Raw genomic sequence first — 14,673 nt, 5'->3', positions numbered from 1 at the left:
CTTTCCACTAGTTAATAACATTGGCATGCCTGACTCCCTCCATTATGTAACTAAAGCTAATATTGTGCGGTTAATATTATGTTACTGTGAACTGAATCGAATAATAACATAAACACGAGTATTTGATGTCCACGTATTGGCTGTAGTCGAAGGTATTTTCCTTTTAACGTCAGCAGGGTTAATTGTATCACGACTTCGAAGCAATTTATTGGGACAAGATAATCGTTTTTAATGTTTGTATAAATCATATATTTATTGACGTATCTATAGAAACAAAGCCATTGTAATTAAAGAAAACAGCAATCAAACCTACTTGCAGCAAAGAAGACAAACTAGTTAGACATGCTGTTTTTTACAGTCCTAAAGGGAAAGCCAAAGGTACTCGAACGTAACGCTACAATTTCGAAAAGCAAACAATTCACAAACAAACTGTAATAGTCAAGGGTCCCCATCTAGTGACGTGCAACTCTTGCCATGATGCGGAACGGTTGCGTGGTTGAAGATTATGTGACGGCCTTACACAATCTATGAAGTTACATCAGACAGACTGCAGCGGCGGAGCTCTCTGGCGCAACTGGGCAACACGGCCCTACCTGACACGATAACCCACATGCAACCACTCAAATGGTTAGCCATTTCATAATTGATAATAGCACTGCTTTAATTTCGTATATTCGCATGCATTTGCAGCAATTGTTTTGAGCTATGACTCATATTTTTACTTTTTCCAAGTTTCTATACGCAATCAAATAATGAGTAGCAAAATAAACAACAGGTAAAAAATAAAATATTATTACAATCAATTATTTAATACAATATCAGTCAACATCGTGATATTTAAATAAATAACACAACAATTTGTCATCCGATTAAATCTAAAAGCCTACATATAAATAAAATCACAAGAACGCTGATCCGTTTGGAATGGTAAAATTGAAATTCTACGGGAATTATCCTGTGGGAGTTGAGATTGCTCTGAAGCATCTTAGAGAGCTGGTTTAAAGTCTACTGCAGTTCTAACAAATACTTAATTTTCTCTAGGACCTATAATACTTTATTCTAAGTTAGCCTATGTTGAAGCATGGTAGATTTTATTATCTGCTTCCTTGGATGAATTTGTCGAAGTTGGCGCGATGTTTGCCGCTGGGGTCGTTCTTCTTGACGAGAGCGTCCCACTCCTTGGGGTGTTTCTGCTGGATAGCTTTGATCACCTTTCTGATGTTGTTCTTCTGCTTGTCGGTGCACTTGCCGCAGGTTGTCTCTATGGCCTCTGGTAGGGTCTCTGGAAATATAAGTTTAGTGTTTAGTATAAAGTGGAATCTGGAATAATATTTGAGGGATATCTGGCTACTTAAGAACACCACATGTTTTAAGAAAATGACCCCATCGTGGTCATCGTGGCTCGATCAAAATGATTCCATCGTGGCTCGAGATCCAAAATGCAAAAAAAGTAATATAATAATGATTTAAAATATAAGCCTCTGTGGCCAAACATGTAACATTAAGGGGCATATGCCAGGAATCTCATTTCTGTATTTACAGGTACGTTTTGATTATGAATTATGGCAAGAAGTTTCCAAGTCGCAACCTTTAAGAAACCTATAGGTAATTCAACCGTCATATTTAAATCGAGAATCGATATTTTTCTCAGTTCACATGCAAATTAATTACAGGAAAACAGACCAAGGATATGAAAATTTCTGCGTCTGTTAAAACATATGTATGTACGTACTCTGACACTGGGTTGGTATATTTTCCTACTTAAGGACCTTGACCTCGACCCGGTTTGTGCAAACAGTCCAACTGGCCGGTGTTGGGTTTATCCGGAGTTACGTAAATATGTATTTAATGCTACAACGCGTTATGTCAACATCGACGTTTGTTATTACAGAAATACGGACGGTAGTCTATTTAAGGCGGATTAATATTTGATTAACGTGAATTTAGAATTAGACTATTTATGGGTAATTATGTGATTGATCTGGTGCCATTATGATCAGAAATGAGAATTGCCTCTCGCATATTTCCTCTCACGTTTACCATGACTTGAATGATTCTATTTTTACCCAAATTGAAAGAAAAAAAAGACAGCAAAGAACACTTACTTTTGAAATCAGATCCTTCGGGAGTGCACCGTCCTTTGTCGAGGAAGCAGTTGATATAAGCTTTGAGAAGCCTGTCATTGGTGATCAAGGTGTCCACATCAAAGTTATCATATTTAGCGTTGTACTTATCAGCGGCGAACGCAGCCACGATCAAACACGACAAAACAACCAGGACCTTCATTTTCACAGTTGAATTCTGTAAATAATAACCGAATTTTAATCCCTCTCTTCGAATTAATCAACTTCGTATGAACACAATGGAACAAAGAGTGTGGCTTGTCCCGAATGAAGCGCGATGAAATCTATTAGCAAGCTGTTTCCATGGACGTTGGAACGACGTGTTTTGAATACATATTAGATACATGTCCCACGAATTAAAAGCATCAATCTTAAACATTAAATTCGAAATAATCTCTACTGAATATTGATACTTGAACGTGAGAAAGAAACACGTAAGTTGTAACAAGAGATTAATGGATCGTTTTTTATCTATCTGTACTTTGTTCGTCAAGTCGAAAGGTCACAGCCAAATCACAGATTGCATATCACAAACACACAAAATAATTGGTCACTGAGTGCAACTAGCAGTTCATTCACCCACCTTTTACTCTTTATAATCGACCTAAAGAACTAGCGTTGGCAGAAAGCGACAGTGGTTTATATTGACGACGGTATACCCACTACCTTCATTGGCACATGGGTCAACGCTTGCGTAGTCATAACAAACAAATTTGAACCTTTTACCAAAATGCATAGGGGTTTTATTGCATCAGCTGCGAAGTTTCGGTAAAACCCTCCCTGCATTGTTAGTGAAATGTTAATAGGCCTGCAACTTGTGGTTATAAACAAAACGTATCATAGATTGGTGTTACCGGGAAAATTGAGCAATCCCAAAAGTTTTGTTGCATTTACAAGGAAAACGTTGGATTAACGAAGAATATTGCAGTCATATTTACGTAGAAATTAAGGTGCATTGTAAATAGTAACGTTGGCGGTTGGTAGATTCGATGATGGTTAACATAACATTACCTATTTATTTTACTCAAACGTCATTCGAAAGAAGTAGAGAAGCTAAGGTGAACAGTTGGTATGATATAAGGAAACTTCTTTCCATCATGCCATTCTTTATCCCCCAATGGGTGGTAGAGTGAGGGAGTGTCAGACTCACTGACTAAAACCTACTATGTTCCTTCTGGAGCCCTTCGTATACCAGAGCCGCGGTAACTTTTACAAACAATCCTGCAGCATGTTGTTAAGGAACTGAAAAGAACTTGTAGTATTTAAGTAATGCACTAGTAGTTAGTAGTAGAAAATAGATTTATTTGTAACTGAAAAAAGGCCATTCAGTTTATAAGGATTTATAAACAATATTGGAAATTGTTAGAGCTTTTGTGACTTCATTATGCATGAAAACTCAAGTCTCTATTTTGAATACGTAACGTATCAATAACATCATTTATTTGTCTTTTTCCTGTGATTCATCAGTACTAGACAATTTGTCGAATTATCGATATGGTGTGCAAATAATGAAGAGAAACATTTCAAATAATAAACTCTAAAGTAAGTACAAGTTAGAACTTATCCTCAACGATATTTGAATGGGCAGGAAATCTAAAAACGGAATAATGATCAATGAATCATACACAATCAGCGTTCCTTGATGATTCAATTGAAAAACAACAAAGAAATCATTCGTCATACACACACACACATAAGTACATACAGAAAAAAGGTACATACAACTTATGACCTATGCAAATTTTATATCCTACTAGCTTCTGCCAGCAGTTTCACCCACATCCCGTCTCCACAAACTCGGAGAAAAAGTAACCTATAGCTTCCTCGATAAATTCCCTATCTAACACTGAAATAATTTTTCAAATCGAACCAGTAGTGCCTGAGATTAGCGTCTTCAAACAAACGAACCAACTCTGCAGCTTATAATATTGATACCTATAGATACAAGTCATGATGATCAATGTTATTTGAATAATGGAGTCTAGGAAAACTTCGCCTTGATCCTAATTAATATTCTAACTTAGAATCGCCAAATTAATCATTACTTGCAAATTAGTTTTATGAGACAGCGTATTATAAATTGAGGTAAAGAACTCCGGCTTCTTTTGTTAGTTAATGACTGATTATCTTGGTCACCTTTATAGATTTTTTTATATTACATAAACCAGTAATTTATGTAAGTAATCTACCCGTAATGATGATTTTAACGGACTCAAGTTAAGCATCTATTATAATCGAGACACTATGGACAAGGTCAGAACGAAGATTTTAAGAATAAGAATAAGAAATTTATTTCCAAAAAAGGTACATTTTCTGTTATCATTAGCCCCAAACTAGGCAAAGCCTGTATCTTGGGCGCTAATTTAGAGAGGGTTTACCAATACAATTCACTAGTAATACAAATTTGAATTTTACTTAAGATTTTATTTTGGCTGAGAAACCTTTGGCAATAAGACAATTTAACGCAGACTTTTCCATGCGTGTCCCAGGAAGAAGGTTTGGACGAAAATAAAATAATTATAGCTATCCAAGGCAATGACTCGGATTGCCAAATAAATAAGGAAATGTCAGTTAAATTGCCAAGGTGTAAGGACTTAAAGTTCAGTTAAATATTAGTCAGTCAGTGTTCCCAATTTCCTTCTTGAAACTTGTACGTATGTAGGTACATCCAGTCAGCCAACATTGAGTTTAATACAAAATCTTAGATCCCTATCAGCAATTACATTTCTATCTTAATGTCCCAACTATTAATTGCGTAATGACTACTTATGAAAACTATTATCATAGTTAATAGCTATGAAAACTAGGCCGTTGACCTCTTTAATGACTATTAATTTATAATTAACTTAAAGAACTCGTTACAAATTATCATGACTAACCAAACTAAAGGGATTTCAAATTGTATCCCGACGATGCATCTAGAATTCTCAGTCTCAAACCGCTTTGATATATTAAGTGCCTCCTTAATACCTAGTATAGTAAGTTTTAAAGAGAAGTGTGAAACAATATTACTTACATAACAAAACGCCGAATAAAGACTTAATTACTTCAAGCATTCGCAATAGCCTTCTCGAAGGCTTCATAGTACTTGTTTTTGGGGTCGAGTTTGCTCATGAGTTCCACGTAGCCTTGGGGGAAGTTCCTCCTTATCGCGTTGAAAGTCTTTCTGGCGAGTCGGCGCTGGGACGGCGAGCACTTCTCACAGGCTGTTGCCACTGCGTCGGGGAGGATTTCTGAAATAACCGTTATAATATGTAGTTCGTTTATACTACTATTACTACTACTTATAAATAGAGATACATAAATATGCGGCGTTGAAGGAAGTCAGACCGCTTGTTTACATAAAACTGATTGATTAGCAATAAATAACGTTTTGCAAAAGTAAGTATAGATTCTGAAATGTAATTTTATATTGTTTTCAGTGAGGCAACTGCACATGATTAGTAAAACTTCTTATGTTTCTAATTAATTTATCTAAGTTGTCTCTAAAACTACGCCCAAAAGTTTACATCCCTTGATATCTAGCCCAGTCAGTTCTAGGAAGGCCACCAGAGTAAAGCTTCTAGCATGTTCGTTCAGCTGTAGACTCAGGCACTTAACCAGACATTATAAATACTTGAATCATAAATAACAGTTTACTTAACAGCCTGAAGTGTTAACTCAAACATCTTGGCTAGCTTCTGTATTACCCACTTCTATCACAGTAGGTACATTTAGGCAAATAAAAGCTCTTGAGGCGGGTTTCCCCATATTTGAGTATAAAAAAATCATAAATTATGCATAGTAATATAAGTTTATACTAAGAAAAAATTGTTTGTAAGATAAAGGCTCCGAATTTGAACGGATTTGAAAAAATCTTTCCCTGTTGGGAAGCAACACTATCCCCGAGTAACAAGATGTATTTTATCTGAGTACTGCAAGTATTCTACGGTTGACGGGAGACACCACATGAGATAGTTAGTCTATACTAATATTATAAAGAGGAAAACTTTGTTTGTTTGGTTGTAATGGATAAAGTCTAAAACTACTGAACTAATTTTAAATATTCTTTCATCATTAGAAAGCTATAAGTATTATCTGCGAGTAGCATAGGCTATATTTTATCCCGATGCGGGCAGTAGCTCCCACGGGAAGCTGGTGAAACCGCTGGAAAACGGCTAGTATGTAATAAGGAAGCAAGCTAAAGGTAGTATTTGACACTTTACTCAAGTATCATCAGATGCGAAGGCTATAATATTTTATAGTTACGTCATAAAGTTACAGCTGCAAGCTTGCAAGAGGAGTGGAGACCTAAGAAAGCTCAGTACTTATGTGCTTAGAGAAGGTACCTATATGACGTAACGTGGCACATAAGAACTGAACCTAAGTACCTAAGTACACGATTCTCATGAAAGTTTTCAATTTTATGGAGGAATCAAATAATAGTAGGTAACAGTTTACGTAACAAGCTAAAAAATATATATTTATTGTAAATTAATGTTTTTTTTTGCTTTATATTTTCAGCAGAAAAAAAAGCTTAATACATAAACAAAATAGTGATACAATGTTTAAGCTTGCTGTTAAGAATCGATTCAGAAGAGTTGTTGTTATTATTATATAGTTAATGTCCTGCTCAATGATTTCTCAAGTTTAAAATAAGCTATCGGTTACGTGTTCTTATCATTTTAATTTCAATAATTTTCCATAAACTCTGAAAAGCTCGCAAACTCTTATTTGGAAATTACTTAGTAAGTAACATAGGCTGAGAAAAATTGAATGCTTATTAAACTCATTGCACTTTTCGATTACATGCCCGACGGTAAAGTTCTTAGAAGGCCGTTCTAATGAACAATTTCATCATTTATAAAAGCATGAAATTATAAACTTCCTATTGCACAAGTAACTTAATCATGTAAGAAATAAATATTAGTACTTACGTCTAAACACTCTTCCTATAGGCGTACACGGTCCTTTCTCGAGAAAACAGTCCAAATATTTCTTCAGTAATCTAGGATTTTGTATCAATGTATCAATATCGTAATAATCGTATCTCCGGTCATAAAACCTTTGTTGTGCGTTTATCGATACAAAATATAAACACAGTATCAATATTGACACCTTCAAATTGCATTTATTTAAATCGATCATAACTGTAGGAGCTATATTCGAAGAGCAGTGAATAGGTTACGAAATTGGTGTAATATCTAAACCAAATGACGTGATCAACTCAGATGCTTCTATTTAAAAACCTTCTCATTGGTTGACCTTCATCAGAAATAATATTTATAAGGAAGACCTCACAAAAAACTTGAGTGCTTTATCAAATATTCGGAACAATGTTCTTTACTATGAATGCATGGTAATTATAGAATAATTGGTTATATTAGGTTGTGTATGAGGGTATAGCGTTACGAACATGATAATAATTTAAAAGCAATGTACCTAAAACAAAATGCTAGTCAGACTTATCAGGCGCTCTGTATAAAAACACGTTACAGATTGCCTTAGCACGGAGCTAACTTTCAGTTTGTGAAAAGATGTGATATCAAGCGACATTTGATTTCTGACAAACCTTAAGCTTAAGTTCTTAATTTATTGCAATTACAAAGTTTTTTGATCTTTCTTTGAGGCTCCGGTTTGATAAATATAGTAAAATTCTACATTTATTAAAATGCTAGCCACTTATTAAAAGTTAATTTCACATCTTAATATTATTTTTTTAATAAGTATTAATTTTTACTCAAGTTTGACTACCAGTCATACTTACTTACACATAGGCGGGTTGAGGAGGTCAGATTGGCAGTCACTCCATGTAAAACACTCAGCTGCATCTGCTCAAAAGGCAGATGATGAATAGTTACACAAAAAAGGAGGTTATAAAACTCACGTTTTCGGCATAAACTAAACTGCCTCGTCATTGTTAAGGTTTCCACAAAAATAAAATCAAAATATATAATTTATTGGTTCTGCGACAAATAATTATGTAGATTAATTTTAAGCTTAAGAATAGACTTTGAACCGCCATTATGAATATTTCCTTACTATAGTAGATCGTCCTATTTTTGGGTTTTCTGTAAAATATAATGTTTTTGATAAATATTAGGAAGTTTATTGTGGAAAAACGAATTACTTCAATTTTTTTTTTCAATGTTTTTTTCCTAATTCTTTAAAAATTAGGCTTCTATTAGTTAGTTTGACGCAAAACCTACCTATTATCCTAGCGTAATTAAACATTTACGCAAATCTATGATGACTGGCGTGTTTTTGTGTTTCTTAAGGTATAGGTATTACAAGATAATTTTATATTAGTATTTTTTTATAAGATATATAAAAATACTTATTTAATTGGCGATGCTTATTTAAAATCCTAATGCTATTATAATTGCTAGGATACAAAAAATATGATACCTTGCATATGTTTTCCAATGTTTGATTAACAGCGCTTCTACACTAGCTGATGTTTTTCGCGCTTACGAGCGACTCATTCTGAACGGCATAAATCTCTCGTTTGATTTTAAACATTATCTTTCCCACCAATAGTTGTACATTTTTTGACACCTCCCGTACCGTGTTAACCGGGTGATATCGCTCGGAAAAACCGAGTGGAAAATCCAATAGTGTAACCCGTTGTTCCGCCTTCATTTAATGTCATCGTTGAATTAGTAGTTGTCAATTGTTTATCTACGTATACGCACGATCATCATCCTCCGAGCCTTTTTCCCAACTATGTTGGGGTCGGCTTCCAGTCTAACCGGATTCAGCTGAGTAACTGGTACTCAGGCTTTACAAGAAGCACGATAACGCCCGTAAAATCAGCTAGTGTGAAAGCACTGTAAAGTAGGTACCTAGGTACCTAATAATACAAACACAATCAGTTTTAGATTCTAGGAAGAAGATTAAGAGAAAACTACTTACTAGGTAGGTATTAATCAAAGTTACTTACATCTACGATGAATAAATCCAAAATTATCTGTTCCTGCAGTCAGATAGAAAACAAATACATAGTAGGTAAAGACCTTTACTCAAGCCAAAAAGTGATATCAATTACCGTGATTGCGAAAGTAAAAATAATTAAGATCGCAAGTTTTTTTGGGTAATACATAGGTATTACCTATAACACCTACTACTATAAGCTACCCCCCGCCGCTACACCCGTGTACTTCCCGCCCCTGGATAAAAACTAGCATCACGTTCCATGCTTCGGTTGTATTTATTTCAGGTCAGTGTCAAGATTTTGGCTTGAATACAGGCAGACATACAGAACTAATTTTGCATTTATAATGTTAAGACCCATGCAATAGTTTTGGGAAAATGGTTCACTTTGCTATACATAACAACATAATAGGTGTTATCCCTGCAAGAGAACAACTTTACAAAAGTCTTAGGACGATGATAAAATCAAACAACAAACTTATTAGAAAAGAACTGTATTCGAGAAGCTCATACATTGGGAAATCCAGAAACTCACTGAAGCTATAGGTAAGTACCTAAATGTTTTGCTCACATTCCTTCAAATAGCAAAAAATAAAAATACGACCACACGGTTCGTATTTTCTAGCAACTTAACAAAAACTGACAACTTAATGATAAAATCACATGCTTACTTAAAACTTATACATATTTATATACCTACTAAGGTGTCTGAAATCAAGGTAATACATTGTAAAGCACACCTAGCAAGGCTGCCCGCCCACGTCTGATAATCGGTGTCCGATTTTTTGTAGGAGAAAACAGAACACTCTGATAGCAATTATAGTTCGGCCGTTCAGAGAATGCGTTCCTGACACCTATCAGTTAGTCAGGACTAGTGATGGGCACAACATAACACTGAGTTCGTTACCGTTCCTCCAAAATGAACCGCCGAATTATTTTAAGATTATTTTCGTTTTAAATTGGCGGAATCATTTAAAATTTATATTTTAGTTATTTAAGTGGAAACCAAAAAAATAATATTCATATAATAAAATCGTTTTATTTATTCTTTGTTACAAAGTTACAATCTGTATTTCTATGCAATAAAGTAAGTACATTGAATTGAATGTGCGTACAGAATATTAATCAGACTCCGATTCGCTTGAGGAGGTGGTGTCTTCATCATCATCTTCGCCTACGTGTATAATTATATTAGGTATTATCAATAACAGAATCAATCCTGATATCTCGGTCAAAATCTTCCAAAATCAGGTTTTTTAGTCTTAGAGCACGAAACGACAACAAACGACTATTTAGCGTCACAAAATGACGGCCCATGATGCCATTTGGGGTTACCATTTTCAACCTAAATATAAAAATGCTACTTTCTTTCGCGCGTTCAGTTTGATCATAGTTTTATATTTCATAAAAGTTATCTTATAGTCCATTATTTTCAAATTCTTAAAAAGAAAAACAAAACGTATTATTTTATATTATAAATAATAATAAATAAATATTATAAGTATAACTGTATAAGAACCATCAACCAGAACAGATTACGATACTTGCCTGTTATTTTTAGCACAGCACTACAAATATAAAGCGCTGACATAACCTTGTAATAGCGCAGTATAGATTTAGAAAAATATTGTTTACCAAGTTATTTGACACTCAATTTGGCACAAAATTACAACATTCATTGATTATTATTGATATAATAATGTTGTTTTAATGCTCATCAATTGTTAAAACGATAAACAACCAGCAAAAATATTTTTATCGTACTGCAACGCCATTACAAAGTTACGTCGTCAGTTCAATCGCGATGTGTCAGAAACGCATTCTCTGAGCGGCCGAACTATAAATAGTGCAACGCACAAGTCAAACGTCCTACGAAAAATCGGACCGATTTATCTGTCCTACGAAAAGTCTGTAGGTCTGTCTTAAGCAGGAGAGACGGCATTTTCCAAGGCTGAGAAGTGCTTGTTCTCTGGGTCGTACTTTCGTCTGAACTCTTCGTAGCCTCTTGGCAGCTCCTCCTTAAGTCCCAGGATAAATTTGTAGAAGATGTGCTTTTGGGCGTCCGTGCACTTGGCGCACCTCGTGGAAACGGCCTCTTGGATGTCCTCTGAAATAGTAAGCACGTAATTAGTAGGTACCTAGTGTGATTAACCACAAGATGTTTTTGTCGTCCTAGGTGTAATAACCTGTTTAAAGTCTTTATGACATCAGATCAGATTGTGATCTTATTGTAGTGATTCATATGCTATTTTCTTGAAAACCTAGTAGGTTTCAATCATTGAATCTGTTATGTCAATACACCTAAGCTGTATCGTTATATATATAAACTCTATTCCAATGCTAAACAAAGATAGTGCTGCTCATGCTTCCTAACCACATGCATCTCTTTGCAAACGCATCATAAACCGGCTTCTCATACAAAGATAACAAACACGATTATTTAACTTCGGAATATTACCGCTTATCGGCAAACCAGTCATTATACAGGAAAGAAAGACCACAGTTCAATAGATAGCTTATCTATAATATACAAACTAAATGCATGCAATTATTGCTTAACTAATTGTATGTCGCTAACATTTAAACAGTAGAAAATCAATTGTGTCTCGCGTATATCTGCGCACACAACGGGTTATAGCAGATTACAAAGAGTTTTTGACCTCTCATGGCGAAATGTGTAGCCGTAATGTACACGTCAGAAATTCTGCAATAAATATGAGATAACAACCAGTTTACATACTGGTTGTCGTAAGAGGTGACCAAGATAATAAGGTAAATGATTCGTTGCATCCACTAGGATGGTGGTAAAGTAACCTACGTAAAACTAGTGAACCTTAAACACAATTACATAGGTATTATTAAAATTGCTGAATGTGATACACTACTCACGGAGGATAACCTATGTATTGGTTTTAGGTATAAACGTCGATGGATATACCTAAAGGAAAGTGTGGGGGACCCCCAAAGAAACAATAGATGGATTGCTTGAATACATGAATTCTCTATTAATGCCAGAATGTTACTTGCAAGATGACGGCAGGTAGAAGAATAATGCAGATGCAAAATAGAAGATAGAAGAAGCAGAAGGAAGAAGAAAACATGCTTCGTTGACTACAAATAAAAATGGGATCATATAAATGTTGTAGAAAAGCAAGCATAATCACAGATACATACTTTTAAAATCAGCAGCAACGGCATCACAAGGCTCTTGATCCACGAAACATGCCACGAAGCTTGTCAGGGAATCCACGTTCGCGACAACTGCATCAATGTCCAGATTGTCATTCTCTGTGCTGTACTTGTCTTCAGCTCGAACAGCGGCCAGAGCCAGCAGGAATGACAGCACGTAGATACACTTCATATTTGCAGATATTCTGTAATATTGAAATTATCCTTTGTAGGTATTAAAGTAATCAAGGGAACATCAAGGGAATGAATCTAGTGTCAAGTCAAGTAGGTAACAGATTGTTTTGTTTTAACTTTTTTCGCCGAACATAAAATATAAAACCTTTTTTATAGCACTTAATGAAACCTTCTTGTACTGAGCTAATTATACTTTTTGTCTGCACCGCACCGCAACGTAAATTGGAACTGGTAAAAAATATGGGAAACCACCACACAGAAATAGTTAAAGCTTAACAGAACAAAATAAAAAAATTACATTAGGTATATTATATGCTCAGGGGGAGTTGCACTATTTAACTATGACAGTAACCAAATAATAACGCCCATTGATCAAATCTTTATCGAGACGGTGTAAGACGGGTGGTTAAAGGCTTGATTATAGTTATAGTTAAATGGTGCAACTCATCTTTAACATTGGTCACGGTTATAATTTTGTTAAAACTAATTAGTATACGAAACTTTAAGGAAACTGAAATAATAATAATAAAAAGCCGAGGCAAAAAAAATGAGATACAATCGGAGCGACTTACCCGATTCAAGATTTAAGCCCAGCTGTCAAGTAAATGCTCTTTGCAAAGGATCGCTCCTTTTATACTGAAGTATCCTTAAATGTCGATACGTAATAATGTGTGTAAACAGTCGCTGCACTGATAAAAAAAAATACTCTGTATTGTTCTTAGTTCAATATGGTAATAGAATTGAATCGACAGAATAGTGTGGGAGCTAGCGACAGTTGTGTTATGGAATTTTGCTATTTCAAGGAACGTTACTTTATTTTGAACAACTCGTTTAATGTCATCAACTAGTGTATTCAACTTGCGATTTACCTTCTTATTCTTCCTGTTTGAAAAACTGAAAGTACCTAGTTGGTCAAATTTTATACCTCTTTCGGGGATTTTTCTAAGGTTCCGAAACTGTTAAACCGATATGAAAAGTTGTGTCACTGTTGGGAAGCTGTACTATCACTGAGTAATATAAACTATATTCTATCAGGGTATGGGAATGCGTTCCCATAGGACGCGGGTGAAGCCGCGGGGAAACTGCTAGTGGCTTGATATTTTATTAATTAACGTAAACTTGCTGCCCATTTGTATTACGACTTTTATAAAGCACGTAACACGTAAAATACTAGCTCTAAGTCTATAAAGTTTTTACCCAGATCCCGAATATTCGTGAATGTTTTCGTAATTCATGGAGACTAAAGGTGACCCCATAGCTATGAAATGTGACCACAGAACGTGCTCAGTGTGATTTATAGGAGATTAATTTTAATTTTATGCTGATCTGTATTCTTGAACTGTCTAAAGCTTTTTTGTGGGATAACCAAATTACATCACCTCTTTTAGATATCTAACATGTATCTAAGGGCTCTCACACAAAACTGCATACTCGTATCGCATCGCAAATATCTGCGAACTCACACGAATGCATCGCAAGAGCGTTCGATCTCATTCGCATCGCCCAGTTACAGCCTTTTTATCGTCCCACTCTGCTGGGCACAGGCCTCCTCTCACACGGAGAAGGATTGAGCATTAATCACCACGCTTGCTCAATGCGGGTTGGTGATTTCAGACTATATAGGTAGTCCAGGTTTCCTCAAGATGTTTTCCTTCACCTTTTTATCAGCCATTGGTGTCTAAGTATACTTAGAAAGAATTCGCATCGCCCATTCCTGCGATATTGACGCCCCTTTTAAAAGACTACTTCTGCTACCAAACGGTTTACCGTCAATAATCGTGTCGCAGAAATTCGTATCGCAAGTTCCTGCAATGCCGTATCGCATCGCATCGCTGTTCTGAGGTATATGAGAGCCCTAGTACTTACATGATATTGTTTTGTATCTAGGTATTAATACCACATTTTTCTGTTCGCTCTTGCTTTGTCCTATCCATAATCATATCGTTCAATGCATTCCGTAAAATAGTGTTATTATAAGGTGGAAATATAAAACAGTAAGTATTATGTATTTCCTACAAATTTTGGAAGCAAGACGGATTGAAACCTATTCTAAAATAATTAAAAGAGACAAATAATGTATGGCATAAATCCTTCCAAGATCCTAGACAAAAGAGAAATAACCAAAGAAATCTTTGATATAATACTTAAACTGAATAAGCTTAACCTTAACCACTTTTAACTTCTTTTGTAACCATTTTTACGTCCAGTATTCTTATTATGGAGGTAATATATAAGGTTTACGAGTATGTACATATATGCATACATACAATTTTCA

The 14,673-nt window shown here is 35.2% G+C and overlaps 2 protein-coding genes across 4 annotated transcripts; both read right to left on the bottom strand.

Annotated features, from left to right (window-relative positions):
- Nucleotides 1-776: 776 nt before the first annotated feature.
- LOC110376372 (ejaculatory bulb-specific protein 3) lies at nt 777-7,332 on the bottom strand. Of its 3 annotated transcripts, none has more exons than XM_021334832.3 (3): nt 5,140-5,280; nt 2,106-2,301; nt 777-1,282 (listed from the first exon to the last, which is right to left on the bottom strand). In XM_021334832.3, the coding sequence occupies exons 2-3, from the start codon at nt 2,284-2,286 to the stop codon at nt 1,095-1,097; spliced, it is 369 nt and encodes a 122-aa protein (XP_021190507.1). In that variant the 5' UTR covers nt 2,287-2,301; nt 5,140-5,280; the 3' UTR covers nt 777-1,094. The 3 variants fall into 3 exon arrangements, with proteins under 3 accessions (XP_021190507.1, XP_021190509.1, XP_021190506.3); XM_021334834.3 differs by lacking the exon at nt 5,140-5,280 and adding an exon at nt 2,707-2,794; XM_021334831.3 differs by lacking the exon at nt 777-1,282 and adding an exon at nt 7,040-7,332 and having other exon boundaries at nt 2,161-2,301; nt 5,140-5,356.
- Nucleotides 7,333-9,513: 2,181 nt separating this feature from the next.
- Nucleotides 9,514-13,127, bottom strand: LOC110376371 (ejaculatory bulb-specific protein 3). The gene is made up of 4 exons (XM_049845157.2): nt 12,971-13,127; nt 12,210-12,409; nt 10,878-11,142; nt 9,514-9,855 (listed from the first exon to the last, which is right to left on the bottom strand). Exons 2-3 carry the CDS (start codon nt 12,394-12,396, stop codon nt 10,958-10,960), a joined length of 372 nt encoding a protein of 123 aa, XP_049701114.2. The 5' UTR covers nt 12,397-12,409; nt 12,971-13,127; the 3' UTR covers nt 9,514-9,855; nt 10,878-10,957.
- Nucleotides 13,128-14,673: the final 1,546 nt, after the last annotated feature.

This window comes from Helicoverpa armigera, chromosome 15 (assembly GCF_030705265.1).
Source record: "Helicoverpa armigera isolate CAAS_96S chromosome 15, ASM3070526v1, whole genome shotgun sequence".
In the NCBI taxonomy this organism is placed as follows: Eukaryota; Metazoa; Arthropoda; class Insecta; order Lepidoptera; family Noctuidae; genus Helicoverpa; species Helicoverpa armigera.
The sequence above is the reverse complement of the archived record's forward strand: the minus strand, read 5'-3'. Positions and strand labels throughout refer to the sequence as shown.